The following is a 14,406-nucleotide window of genomic DNA, read 5'->3' as shown; positions in this document are numbered from 1 at the left end:
ATTGCAGCATTTTATAATAAAACCCAAGCTCTCTGCTGTGCAAGAGTCCTATAGGGTCTGCATGTGAAACTGGATGGAGGTGAATTATTATAGAGGCAAAGACTTCTTAAACTAGGAAAAGGGCATGTGGTACACAGTCTGGAGAGGTCTTCTTATGGGTTAGATTTTTTTTTTCTCTCTTATGATGCCAAGATTTGAACTCAGGACTTCACCCATGCAAGGCAAGTGTTTTGCTGCTGAGTTTTATCCCCTAATTCTTGGTTTGAATGATCATTCTGGAACAGTTATTTACGGCTGTAGACATTTGTGTATTCATTTGACTATTTTCCTTCTCTCTAATTGACTTGTGTGATTTAAGGATTAATGTTATCAAAAGATTTCTTCAAAATTTAAAGGTAAATTTTGTGGTCTTATATGTGTTGTGCTGTGTGTTTTTTTTTTCCAGAGGATTTCAACAGGCTGTGCTCTGTCCCTCTGGTAATTCCTGAGAGACCAGGATATGGTCCTCCCCCACCACTTGGCCCCCTCCCACCAGTTCATCCTGTTCTTCCTGGCTTTCCTCCTGGACCTCAAGTTCCGGTCCCTCGGCCACCAGTGGAGTATCCATATCCATCTCGTGAACCACCACGTAAGACTTCCAAAACCATCTCTTTTTCTTGCTTTCATCAATTAGTTTTGCTGTTGTTTATGCTGCTTCGGTCACTGTTTATCACTTCTTAGATTAAAAGGTTAGTTTATATAGTGGTTTATGTATACAGGTTTCTCGGTGTGCCTATTGTAAAGGGAAAATGAGAGGTTTCCTATTCTTGAGAGATGAATGTAACCGTTCCCCTCACTTTTTAAATTAACCTCAGCCAACTCTTGGAGAGTTAAGGGAAATATTTAAATCTGATTCACAGTTGAATTCATAGAAGAGGTATTTGTACTTTGGGTTTTATGTCTTGCAAAGCAGCTATGCCATAATTTAAATACCAGTAATTCACTCTGTTTTTTTATTTCCCCAATTGGAGATTTAAACGTGAGACAGGGAGAGAGGTAAGGAAAAGCATGAAGAGGAGCAGGCCATAGCTGAGCTGTGGTGTAACGGGGAGGTGTGATCTCCATAGGTAGGAAGGAAAAGATGCTGCAATGGTGCCAGATGACCTTGCTGAAGAGTGTTCTTCCTTATGATTCAGTATCGTTTCTACTGTTGCCAGCTAAAAGTTAAAAAATAATTTTAATGAGGTTTACTCTTCCTTTAGAGGTGCTGCCGGTCAATGTCACTGATTACTGCCAGTTGTTTCGCTATCTCTGTCAAAATGGACGCTGCATCCCAACTCCTGGGAGCTACCGGTGTGAGTGTAACCAAGGATTCCAGCTGGACCTCCGCGGAGAGTGCATTGGTATGTCAAAGACAGTGATACCAGCAAGTGAAGAAATCACGTTGTGACTATGCTGGTTTTCTCAAACTCAGTGGCTTGAAAGTCTCAGAAATTATTATCTTGGCTGTGAAGGTTGTGAAGTTCAGCATAAGCCTTTCCTGTCAGATGTCAGCAGATCTTTGTTCCTTTGGGAGACTTTCTAGGAAATCCCATTTCTTTGTTTTTTTTTTTCCAGATTGTAGAGCCTGTATTCCTTATCTAAGGGCTCCTTCCTTTATCTCTAAGGCCTACATCATCAAATCTCTCTCTCTTTCTCTCTAGTTTTCTTTCCCAATTCCCTCATTCATTTTAGAGCACCTGATGCTTGCATTTGATTCACTTGTTCACTTCAGGAAACTCTCCATCTCAATGTCCTTAATTTTATATCTGCAACTTTAATTTCCCTTTTGCTATGTAATATCCACAGGTTTGGGGGAATAAGGCACAAACATATTTTGAAGGTAGGGAGATGGGAAACATTATTCTCTTTCTACCATGACTTAAACTTCTGTTACCAGTTACATTTAGCTCTTTCTGATAATTCCAATATTAGTTATATTTAAAACATGTCACCTTTAAAACAAAAGATAAATAGTATCCCTCAAAATGTATAATTTTTCTTATTTTATTAATTTAAGTGGATTGCTTACCAGTTCTTTCAAGATAGTTACTAAAACTGGGAGGGAACCTGAATTGTTGACAAGGCATGTAAGCTAGTGAATAAAAGACATGTAACATGAGAGATCAATTTACAAGATGGGCTAAGACTACCTACTTGCCATCTAAATGAAAAATTAATAATAAAACACTCTTATTTTAGGTTCTGTTGCAAGTTCTGATGCTAAAATTGCAGATCAGGTGGACAAAAGTAGTTTTTGGTTTTTCATGCTGGGTGATAGGTAAAGCCCCCTGTAGAAGCAGCTGGGGAGAAAGGTCTTTAGTCCTGATCCTGGCTAGAACTGGTTTGCCCAAGATCATCCTGTTCAGGGCTAAAGCATGTTGGAATCAGATTTGCCCTTGCTACAGGAACTTGGACATGTGGGTTTTTATTGATGATCCTTAGTTTCTTCCATCTTGGCAAAAAGGGCAACATAACACCAGATTATTTCAAAGGGATAGTTCTAAAGGACTGCAAAGCTAGAGGGAATTTTCCGAGGTGGGGTGGGAATGGGTGTGGAGACAAACTCTATGGGAACTGAGAGTGATCAATGCAAGGATAACTGCTTCTAGCCTTGTTCTAAAAATCTTAGTAGAACTTTACAAAAGAAGATACAGATAGTTAGCCTTCTTTTTTATTATTATTGAAAAACAGCTTTTGAGACATCCAAAAGCCACATTGAAAGTATTAATTTAAGAATTTAGTCCTGTACTAAGTTCTTCCCCACATGGGGAGTTACTTTTCTCCTTTCTTCTGCTTTCCTATAAACTTTTATATTTTCTAAAAAGAAAAAAAGTGTTACTTTGATTCTCTTTGGCCATATTTAAGGGGAGAAAGTGTTTATTAGCTTGGGGTGTTGAGTTGTGATGTGTTTGGTATTTTCCTCTGAAAATTAACACAGGATGGTAATACATTTTAGCTGTTCAATCACTCTTCAGGGGATTAGTGATACAGTATATTTCAGTGGAAAGAAAGATCCTCTTATTGTACTGTTTCTTAAAAGGAGAGCGTTTTTAATAGCAAAGGAAACCTGTAGCGTGGTGGCAGAGTTGGAAGTACTTGTTATCTAGTTTCTTACTAAAACTGTCTGTTTTGTAGACATTGATGAATGCGAGAGGAATCCCTGTGCTGGTGGAGACTGTGTCAACACTCCGGGTTCATACATCTGCCAGTGCCGGACCGGCTACCAAAGCACCCTCACCCGCACAGAGTGCCGAGGTAGGGCCAGCATTTGAAATAGGAGGCATGTTTGCTTTGGGAATTTGCTTTGAAGCTATTCATCGGGGTTTAAATGACCCTTATAGGAAAGGCAGATACAGTCCTGGTTCTTTTTGTTTTTTTGTTTGTTTGTTTGTTTTTTGTTTTTTAATAATTTATTTCTTTATTGAATCACTGTGGGAAAAGTTACAGAGCTTTCGGGTTTAGGTCTCAGTCATGTAAATATCAAACACATTTCCCTTTACCAATACTTATTTTTAACCGCGAACCCCAATAGAACCCCACCTCCCACCCCTCCCAATTCCTGTGAGGCAGATGAGTTCTAGTTAATACTCTATCTACTTTGACTAGATACATTGTTTCGATAGAAGATGCACAATTATTGTTTAGAGTTTACGACCCCCCCCCCAATCAGATATGCTGAAACAGCGTTGTGAAATGATTTGCTTTCTACAGCCGGGTTTAAGAATAAAATGATGTCGCGCGGCTGCAATAGCGGCTGCGCAGTTTTGGATTTCTGCTATTTTACTTATTAACCCTGGAAGTATTTCTATTAAAAGTTAGATAGTTAAGAGATTGGTTTCTGTGCTCTGGAGTCGTGGCCGTGCCGGAGAGCCGCTCGTGGGGGGCAGCTGGTGACCTCGGTCGGGCGTGAAGGATGGCCCAGAACGCCCCCCTTCCCATGAGGCCCCTGCCGCCCCCACCCCCGGCTCAAACCTGCTGTCCACAAGGCTCCCGTGCGGCCGCCATCTTTCTTTCCAGAGAGGATTGGGCGAATGCAGCAACACCCTTTCCCCTCCGAGCAGGCATGCTGGCACAGTTTAACACATAGTCCATTTGCTTTTCTGCTCCAAGCGGGTGGCTTTCTGTGCTAAGTCCTTGTGTTTCCGGGGCCGTGGCCGTGCCGGAGAGCCGCTCATGGGGGGCAGCTGTCGACCTCGGTCGGGCGTGAAGGACCGACTGGAACGCCCCCTTCCCATGAGGTTCCTGCCGCCCCCACCCCCGGCTCAAGCCTGCTGTCGACAAGGCTCCTGTGCGGCCGCCATCTCAGTCCTGGTTCTTTTTGGACTGTGTCTAATTATTCTTTCTCAGTATAGTACCACAATATCTGTTAGTCATCCTAACTATTTTAAAGGTACTTTTGTGACTCTGGGACTATCTTATATTCAAGACATATTTTTTAATTGTTGCTTCATCATTATTGCCTATAATTTTTTTTTCTGAGAGCTATGGAATGGAATTATCTTTTGTTGACACAAAATCAGAAAATTTTTAAGTGAAATAGCATGCATGTCATCTCTAATGACTAGCTCTTAGGGATAAGGACATTTAGTTATTTCTTATTAGTGAAACTCACAGCAGTAGCACCTGGGAGTTGTTGGAAATGCCAAATCACAGCTTCCACACCTGAGTCAGCATTTTAATGGGATCACCAGTGATCCATATACACACAGGTTTTGAGAAGCACTGTATCTTTAAATGTTTTCACACCAAAATTCATTTTTTGGGTTAAGGCATTTTTCTTATATACAGCTGACCACAGTTTGATTACTGGCATCATAGGACATAGAGGCAGGAGTAGCCCTGAGAACTACTGAGTGTGGTCCTAAAACAAGATTCTCCTTTACATTTGTTTATTATTTGTTGTGCAGCCCAATTTGCCATTTGTTGAACAACTTGATATCCAAAAATGTACTTTTCAACAGTGCAACAGATATACTCAAATATCTATTTCTGTCGCTATAAACTGTCACAGAAGCCAGATAAAAGAGACCACTCTATTAAAATTAAATACTGTAGCACTGTAGCACTGTCATCCTGTTGTTCATCGATTTGCTCCAGCGGGCAATAGTAACGTCTCCATTCGTCCCTGTTGCGTACTAGTGTAGCTCAATGGTGTCTGCTCGCTCCAGGAACATGAAGTGAGACTTGTTGTTACTGTTTTTGGCATATCGAATACGCCACCGATAGCTTACCAGGCTCTGCCATGCGGGTGGGATAGTCTCAGTAGCTTAATGGGCTCTCCAAGAGGAGTGGAGGAATTGAACCCGGATCAGCTGTGTGCAGTGCCCTACCCACTGTGCTATCATTATGGAAAAATAATATTAGTGTGACTTTAAAATTTGCAGCCATTAATGAAATGATTTTATTCGCCTCCTTTGATTTATGTTCTTGTCACCAAGTTGAGAATTTATTGTAGAGAAAGGATTACCTAAAAGTCTAAAGTATGATAGCATGCTTACATTTGTGAGAGTTCTCAGACTGGTGAGAAAGGCTGTGAATATAGCTGAGAATAACGTGGGGGCTACATAACAAAAAGGGGCAGAAGAAACAAGCAGAGACACAAGCAAGGATTTGGGGGATGAGCCTTTAATTGATAGTGTTATTCGGTGGGGAGCTTTTGGCATTCTGAAATTAGTGAGAAGATGCTGAACTCTTTATCCTGTTTATTTTATTTTTGAGCACCAAAGGATTATAGATTCCTTTTATATTTAAAGAAGTGTGCTCAAAAATATGTGGATTTTTACTACTTTTTGGATCATAAAACAAGCCAGATTTTAGCAAGGATTAAGAAATAGATAAGAGAGAAGAGGATCATAGGTTGTTGGCAAGAAGATCAGAAGGAAGAAAGGTCCAGACTGCCTCAGTTAGTCTGCAACATGTGGAAAGCCCTGCTGGTTCTACCCAGAAAGTGCATTGGAAGGTCACCCCCAGAAACCATTGCAGACAGAGGTGGACAGTCAGAATAATGCACAAACCTGGAAGGCAGTTTATTGGCCACTCGATGCATGTTGAGTGACTCCTGCTTGGGCGCATGTGGCCTTAGCTCTGCATCAGTGGGTGAACCACTCCTACACACCTCTGCAAGGGCCCCTCGTCGCTCTCTTCTGGGGAATAGGCCCTGGAGAGTCTGGGCCATGTAGTTTAGGCAGTTTCTGTTTCTCTTCTTGGGTGTTCATCCAGGTCTGTAGCCTTGAAACCAAGAGGAGCATCTCAACCAAAGGATCATGCTGTTGTGGATCAAGTACTATCTTTTACCAGACATCAGACAGAGCTTATTTAAATTCAAGTTATTTTTAGTGACAACAGAAATTCAAACTGTTGTTTTCTTTGGCATAAAATGAAACATAGTGAAAAAAGAAAACGGGAAGGGAATTCCGCCTCCAAGTTACCAATATTTATTTGGTAAATAGGATACTCATAAAGTTATAAAAGAGAATAAGTATGTATAAACAATAAAACTGTCCTTGGACCAGAACTGCTATATCGAAGGTAAACCTTTCAGAGATAGGACTTTGGTGGGTCTCAGATGGAATCAAATGATTTTTTTTAAAATAGCACTTCTATTTTCTTGTGATTTAACTATAAGACATCTGTATCTGTATCTGTCTTTTTTGACTATGTGTTTAAAGGAACTAGTCAATGTTCAAGGAACATCTATCTATATTTCTCTATATATTCCAATTTATTAAACTGGCCATAAAATAATGAAGAAAAAACTAGTTTGTTTATAGAATTGAGATTTGGTGATGTTTTATTAAAGTTACATCAAATACAGTTATGTTGGCATTTTTTCCTGGCATATATCTTTCAAACTTAAATTAGTCATGCTAGATAACATGTTAGGTGATACCAACTTGAAGTTAAATAATATTATTTAAGAATTACAACAAGGCCAAGAAGAGGAAATAAAACCTTTGAAAATGCCCTAAGTAAAGCTATTTCTTTCATCTTAATTTTGATTTCAGACATTGATGAATGTTTACAGAATGGTCGTATCTGCAACAATGGACGTTGTATCAACACGGATGGCAGTTTCCACTGTGTGTGTAATGCAGGCTTTCATGTTACTCAAGATGGGAAGAACTGTGAAGGTAAGAGTAGCATGTTAACAAGTGCAGCATAGCAAATATACTTTCCCTCTTCCATTGCACTTTCAATGTCAGAAATCTTTAACAGAGACCTAGTCATACATTGACTGAAAGGTCAAATATCAAAATGTTATTATCTAGAAGACAAGGCAAATTTTCCAAAATATAATTTCCTGGGAATTTATAAAACAGAATTGCCTGAGAGTGCAGTGGGTTGGGTATTTTTCTTTTTTTTTTTCGGGGGGGGGGGGTCACATCCGGCAATGCACAGGGGTCACTCCTGGCTCTGAACCCAGAAATTACCCCTGGAGGTGTTCATGGGACCATATGGGATGCTGGGAATCAAACTCGGGTCAACCGTGTACAAGGCAAATGCACTCCCCACTGTGCTGTTGCTCCATCCCCAGGTTGGGTATTTTTCTTGAAGAGTTGACCTAAGTTTGATCCTTGGTACTGCGTATGACCACTCAAGTTCCACCAGGAGTGATCCCTAACCAGAGCCAGAAGTAAACCCTGAGCACACCTGGGTTCAGTCGTAATGCCAAAAATAAATAAGTAAATAAATATACGAAGAGAACTTGCCCTTTCAGAATTCCTGGTGATTACATTTTATTTTATTTTTATTTTTTTGTAGCACAATTCATTACTTCCCAATGTTATATATAATAAGCATTTGTATGCATGCATTTTTAAATAGCATACATTAACTCCAAACATTTCTTAGTAATTTATGGTTCTTTTAAGTGCCTGTCTAATAAAATGTGACTATTATTGATGAGTTTTCATCTCTTAGACCCTTAGCACAAAATGAAGAATGCTCCTAAGATCTTTCTCAACATCTATGGGAAAGATGCCAAGAATCTATTCATATGTTAAAAGAATTTCAAAAATTGTTCTTTGAGACATTTTTGGCAGAAGATTATCTCAATGATACAATTAAAGGACAATGCCAAATTTCTTATTTGGGACAGGATTCTGTTTTTTAAAAAAAGAAAATTCATAAGTTACTTTAGTCTGGCTAGACCCTATAAATGAAAACACAGTATGTCTAGGAAAGCAAGTGCCTCCCACAAGAGAAGTAGCATAAAGTAAAATAAAATAAAATAAAATACCAGTGAATTTAAAGAAGTACCCATATGAGGAAGAAATCTTAAAGGTTCATCGACATGGTTTCAGTCTTATGTTAAAAATTTTCATGATTTGCCTCTCCTATTTAAAATTATCTCAGGCCATAAACTGTCTTCTGCGTTACAGATTTCATAAGAACCCTGAAGTAGCCTACATACATTATAGGTTTCATTCATTTTAGTTTAGTTTTGCTCTGTCTTGGTTTTGGGTCACACCCAGTAGTGCTTGGTTGTGCAATTGCCTGGGTGAATTGTGCAGTGTTAGGGATCAAATTGGGTTCCCATATGCAAAAAAAAGGGCTCTCTAATCATTTGGTCCATCTCCCCAGCCTTCCATTTTAGTTTTAATTTTATTTTAGTTTTCAGTGTAGATCTGTCAAAAAATGTAGCCATAAACCTATTATGATGCTTTCCAGTTTTGTAATTAAAGTACCCTGATAGTTTAAATCGATATATATATTGATTATATATTATTGATCAGCATTATTGCTTAATATATAAGTATTACATGCATATCATCTATATCATAAATATTAATATATTGATGTTGGTCCAAACACAGATACATATGTTCTACATTTGGATCATGGATATATGTGTCTGTGCATGTATATATTTTGTAAACTTAGTCCTATAATTTTTGCATGTACATACCATAACCTGAGAACTTCAGATGTATATTTCATATGGTCGGTCCTTTCCTTTGTAGGCTGTCATTTAGATGGAAATTAACTTATAATAATAAAGGAGGGAATGTGAAGAAACAGAATCATATTCATACAAGTTCGCTTCCTTTCGAGGGTTACTCTTCTCCTCATAAGAAAATGTGTCTGTTGTATTTTCAGATATGGATGAATGCAGCATCAGAAACATGTGCCTAAATGGAATGTGTATCAACGAAGATGGGAGCTTTAAATGTATTTGCAAACCTGGATTCCAGCTAGCATCAGATGGGCGCTATTGCAAAGGTATGTACTATAACTTATGTAGTATTCTTGATCTGGTTTTTCTCCTCTCAACATTATCTAAAAGTTCCATCCTCTTTATTTGTTCTCCCTACTGAAAATACCCTTAATTCTGGCTTAGAAAACCTTACTGAAATTCTGGCCACCCAGAGAGCTATGGAGACTGTTCTTCTTTCAGAAAGGGTGTTTGGAGTCTTTTCCAGGAGCTTGAACGCAACACAACAAATGAATGAAATGCCAAACTGGTCTACCAATACCTTTTAAATAGTCTAAAATTTGCCTCTTCCTTGCAATTGGGAAACAGTAACAATTAGGTTTCTTTATGTCTGCCATTGACTACTTCTTATATCTTCTCCCTGATAAGTATTGTAAACTCTTATTTTTAGTAATCTCTTTTCATAATCTTCTCCAGATTTCATAAGAAACAGAAAATTGTTATGAAAAACTTAGACTTGTATCAAATTACATGAGCAAGAAGAGAAATAAGACTAAGCAGAAGAAGTAATATATGCTTACTCACTTTTGAAATAATCTCATTGCTTTGGGTATTGAAGTGAAAATTAAGATTTAATGTGTGCTTTGAAAATTACTCATCAGTGATAAATTTGTGTTGGTGGCTGATGAGGTCAAAAAAGATGATTGTTGTGCTTGGGTCCGAGAACTGAATTAGCTTTTCAAAGAATCTCATATTCAAACCAAGTCCACGAAGTCTGCTAAAATGCTTCATTCAAACCCTCTGTTCATAGTTTCAGAGTCAGAAATGTAGAAAAATTCAACAATGAGGCAGCATGATAAAGTCATATGGTTCCTCTTCTCTGAGTGCCTGTGGTAGAGAGATTTGGCAGAGGTGTTAGAACCTTATATTAAGTTGGTGCCAGTGTGTACCTCTAGTTGCTCACACTTGGATGTGGCTTCATTATCACAAATTGCTGTGCTAGTGTCATGTGCTAAGCATTTGGCAAGATATTCATTTTTATTTAGGCTTAAAACAGCTTCTAGTTACGTGGTTGTTTATCTATATCCTATATTATTGACACATAATGGCTCTTAATGGTGTAGAAATATGTTTTTATAGTAAAAGAAAGACTTGAAATTTTCAAATTTCAGGTAGGAAATTTATTCCTATACTTTCGGGCCCTGTTCTGGGAAGATGTACAATCTACAATGTAAGGCTGCATACAAACAAATGGCAAATTGTAAAGATTAAGTGATGTATGAGTAAAAATTAAAGGAAAGAGAATGTTTGTTGGGATATTTAGAATTAGCCTTCCAAACAAAATAGCAGGGGGAAATATGAAAGCCCCTTTGTGAATCAACCTTCTGCAAGAGTGCATGTTCTTTTATACTTAGCCACAGAACATGCTAAGATTCACTTTCACAGAACAGGGGCTTCTGGTAGCCCACGCTGCAACTTTTCAATATGAAGCATGACCAGTAGGTAATGCTGTGATAATACTTTCTGAGAGCAGTATGACCTCATGGATGAAAGTAAGTTTTGTAAACAATTTGCAATAGTGAACTAATATCCTATCCAAAAATAGGTTGTTCCATTCATTTGAAAGAATATGATGGTTTGCAAGGTTTTCTTGCTTGAGAATCAGAGCTAGAGAGAGAAAGAGAGAAGAGAGAGAATTCTTGTCTTCTTTTTATCTTGTATAGAGAATGTAAAACACATATAGTGTAATGAGAGCAAGGAAGAAAGTAAGAAAGAAAATACCTTGTGTGTTGAATTTCTTCTTTTCCATGATTTTCTTTTGACATCATGGAAGAAAGTTCTTTTAGTGTTGAGCACTCAACTTTGAGTTCACCAAGTTGTGATGTTCAAAACTGGACAGTGTCATAGCAAATAGAATGGAGAACTCAGCCTCCCTGTTGATTCTCTGAAAAATGAATCTGCTCACTTTGAGCAGTGCCTTCTGGATCTACATTTTATCTTTGTCCCCATTAAAAAGATTTTGCATTAATTTTTGGACTGCCAGTTACCACTGTTTCACTGTAGATCTCAATGTGAATGAAAAGGTGATCCAAACAGCTAAATCAATTTGAGTATACATGTTTAAATATAAATGCTGTTGAAAGTACAGTATGTACATGGGATTTTGGACTCTCTGGATATAGTTTGTATCATACAAGGTGGGCTTAAGAAAATGCAGAGGTGTTTCAGTTTCAGTTTGCCTTTTTAAGATCATAGAAAAGGAAATCCTTACATGCACTATTTGCATCTTATTAAAAAAGTTGTTACAGAGTAACCAATGAACAATGATACTTGCTTTTCAACACCATTTTGGGTCTCATCTTTACTTTCCCATTAGGAGGGGGGAACTCTCTATTGTAATTAGTATGCGTTTAATTAAGTCTTTTACCAGACTTCCCTAAGTATGCATATATGTCACTGTCACTGTGTCCATTGTTCATTGATTTGCTCAAGTGGGCCCAGTAACGTCTCCATTGTGAGACTTGTTGTTACTGTGTTTGGCATATCGAATAGTCACAGGTAGCTTGCCAGGTTTTGCCGTGCAGGCGAGATACTCTCGGTAGCTTGCTGGCTCTCCAAGAGGGGCGGAGGGATCGAACCTGGGTCGACCAGGTTGGCCTTGTGTAAGGCAAACGCCTTACTTGCTGTGCTACCGCTCCAGAAAAGTCATGTGAAACATTCTACAAAACTCTTTTGTCTTCTAGGCTTCACATTCTTCCTTTCTCTACTTTTGTTTCTGCCTTTGCCGTTCTTATTTTGAATTAAAAACTCTGTTAGGAGGATATTATTAAAATAGTTCTTTAGGAAAAGAAAATTCAGGTGTCCTGTCTCACAGTTTTTGTCATTATTCTCTCAAAGGACATGAAAATTAGTTGCAACAAGTGCAATCTCTATGTCATAATACAAACATGTCAAAACACATGTTAGGAATTTAGACAAAAGTCACTTCAGGTTTAATAGTTTCTTCTTTCCCCTTCAGATATCAATGAATGTGAAACACCTGGGATTTGCATGAATGGGCGATGTGTCAACACCGAAGGCTCCTACAAATGCGAGTGCTTCCCCGGACTGGCTGTGGGTCTGGATGGACGCGTGTGTGTTGGTAAGATCGTGGCTGGATAGATCATCTGACAGTCAATAAAACAAAAAGCATGGACACTCTATGGGGGCAGCTGTAGTGTTAGTATATGCCAACCACCAAATCAACAGTACTTTTTCTCTTCTTGTAGAGTATGGGGGCTGAAACGATAGTATAGCAGGTAGTGCGTTTGCCTTGAATACAGCTGACCCGGATTCAATTCCCAGCATCCCATATGGTCCTCCAAATACCGCCAGGAGTAATTTCTGTGTGTAAAGCTAGGAGTAACCCCTGAACATCACCGAGTGTGACCCAAAATAGAAAAAAAAATGACCTTCTCTTCTCGTAGAACTCGGATACTAATGTAAGCTATGAAATGACATGCTGAGATCCATAATACCAAAAGGTTCCCCACCTCTCCTTCCACCTTTTCTTTTCTAACCATGTAGCTGACCTCAGTTTTCTCCAGCTCTTCTTTGTTGATAAAGGCTTTTGAAATCAGCCTGTATGTGCTCATTGCCTCATAGTGACCATTTTCAAAGAGAACGAAACATTAAATGGAAAGTACAGAAAGTCAAGGTCGATATGGTTATTAGGAAACTCATAGATTAGTCTTAAAGTGGTTTTATGGAAAGTCGAAATTTTTTCTAATGACAAAAATTTTATCCTAATTATTTGTAAGAAAGATAATTAGTAACTGCTCTAAATTGGGAAGCATAGTAGACTTGGAAGCCCTCTCTCTGGTAGAGAAAACACTGCTTGGCTAACTCACATTTATTGGTTTATATAATGAATCTCTTATGGATTAAACTTTCTCCTTCTTGAAAGCACATCTACTGCAGGCATTTAATAATTGCATGTTTATTTTGAGGTTGGCCACATTTCTAATAAAGATCTTATTTATCAAGGTGTGAGAGTCAACAGTCATCCATCATTTGGTCAACATTTATTAAGTGCCTGCTCTATATAGGCCTGGGAAAGACAAAAATGAATAAGTTATAACCCCAGAACTTAAGGATTGCACACTTGACTATTGTAGTTCCCATAAAATTGAGAGTCTATTGGTTCCAATTCTTGGAAGCTGAATATGGTTGGCTTTGTTTTGTTTTCTATTGATCCCTAATACCAGAGGCCTTTCTCACAGACTAGAACAGAGATATGGAACAGAGTATAGAACAGAGTATAAAGCCAGCTTTAGTTGTGACCTGGGGTTTTCTCCTCTGTTTGAAGAGATAGTGTGATGACAGAGGTTTCTTCCGGTTTAGACACACACATGCGGAGCACATGCTACGGTGGATACAAGAGAGGCCAGTGTGTGAAGCCTTTGTTTGGTGCTGTTACTAAGTCTGAATGCTGTTGTGCTAGCACTGAGTATGCTTTTGGGGAGCCTTGCCAGCCGTGTCCTGCACAGAATTCAGGTATGTGTTATCCTGGGGAAGGGCAAATACAATCAGTCTTCTGCTGCCATCTGTTGTCTTTGCATGTCTAGACGTTGCAGGGAAAGGTGGTCTATATTCTCCAGGTATATAATGTTCCTTTTTGGGTTGATAGCCAGGGTAAAACAGGGTCTGGTTGCACATTACCCACCCTATCCAATGATCATTTGAAAGCAGCAGAAAATTTGTACCTTCCATCTGAGCTCTTTTACCTCCATCATGTTCTTATTCTTTGGAATATTTGTAACTTGCTTTGTTTTCTAAATGTTTCTCAGTGTTTGCATTTTGCAGAATCTATTAAAGGACACATTTTTATATAGTGTAAAAGTAAATATTGTCAGATTACCTAAATATTTACAAGGTTTTTTTTTTCAAAAGGGATTCTGTGTTTTTTATTCACATTCCTCATGTTGATTTAGGTGTGCTTTTCCTAAATGATTTTATTCAACCCTAGGGAAAAGTATTTTTCTCAATTTGAAGTGACATGGCATAGTGAAAAGAAAACTGATTCATGAGTCATGACACTGCTCTCCAGCAAAGGCAGACAAATTGCTTAATTGGAGGATTTAGTTCTTGGTAGATTTTGTTTATTTAGGAATTTAGTCACCTACTTTCAAAAAGGTTTGAGATGGCTTAATGTTAGTGAACATTACTTAAATGAGTTACAGAATGGAATA

General features: G+C 38.4%; 1 protein-coding gene across 1 annotated transcript in view; it reads left to right on the top strand.

Annotated features, from left to right (window-relative positions):
- The window catches only part of FBN1 (fibrillin 1), a 255,857-nt gene that overhangs the window by 148,551 nt on the left and 92,900 nt on the right, over positions 1 to 14,406 (top strand). The window contains exons 10-16 of the mRNA XM_056135363.1: positions 446 to 628; positions 1,242 to 1,382; positions 3,157 to 3,276; positions 7,026 to 7,151; positions 9,121 to 9,243; positions 12,195 to 12,317; positions 13,559 to 13,711. Coding sequence (XP_055991338.1) covers positions 446 to 628; positions 1,242 to 1,382; positions 3,157 to 3,276; positions 7,026 to 7,151; positions 9,121 to 9,243; positions 12,195 to 12,317; positions 13,559 to 13,711 — 969 coding nt within the window. The remainder of the gene's footprint in view (positions 1 to 445; positions 629 to 1,241; positions 1,383 to 3,156; positions 3,277 to 7,025; positions 7,152 to 9,120; positions 9,244 to 12,194; positions 12,318 to 13,558; positions 13,712 to 14,406) is intronic.

The sequence above is a fragment of the Sorex fumeus genome, unplaced genomic scaffold (assembly GCF_029834395.1).
Source record: "Sorex fumeus unplaced genomic scaffold, SorFum_2.1 ptg000111l, whole genome shotgun sequence".
NCBI lineage: Eukaryota > Metazoa > Chordata > Mammalia > Eulipotyphla > Soricidae > Sorex > Sorex fumeus.
The sequence above is the reverse complement of the archived record's forward strand: the minus strand, read 5'-3'. Positions and strand labels throughout refer to the sequence as shown.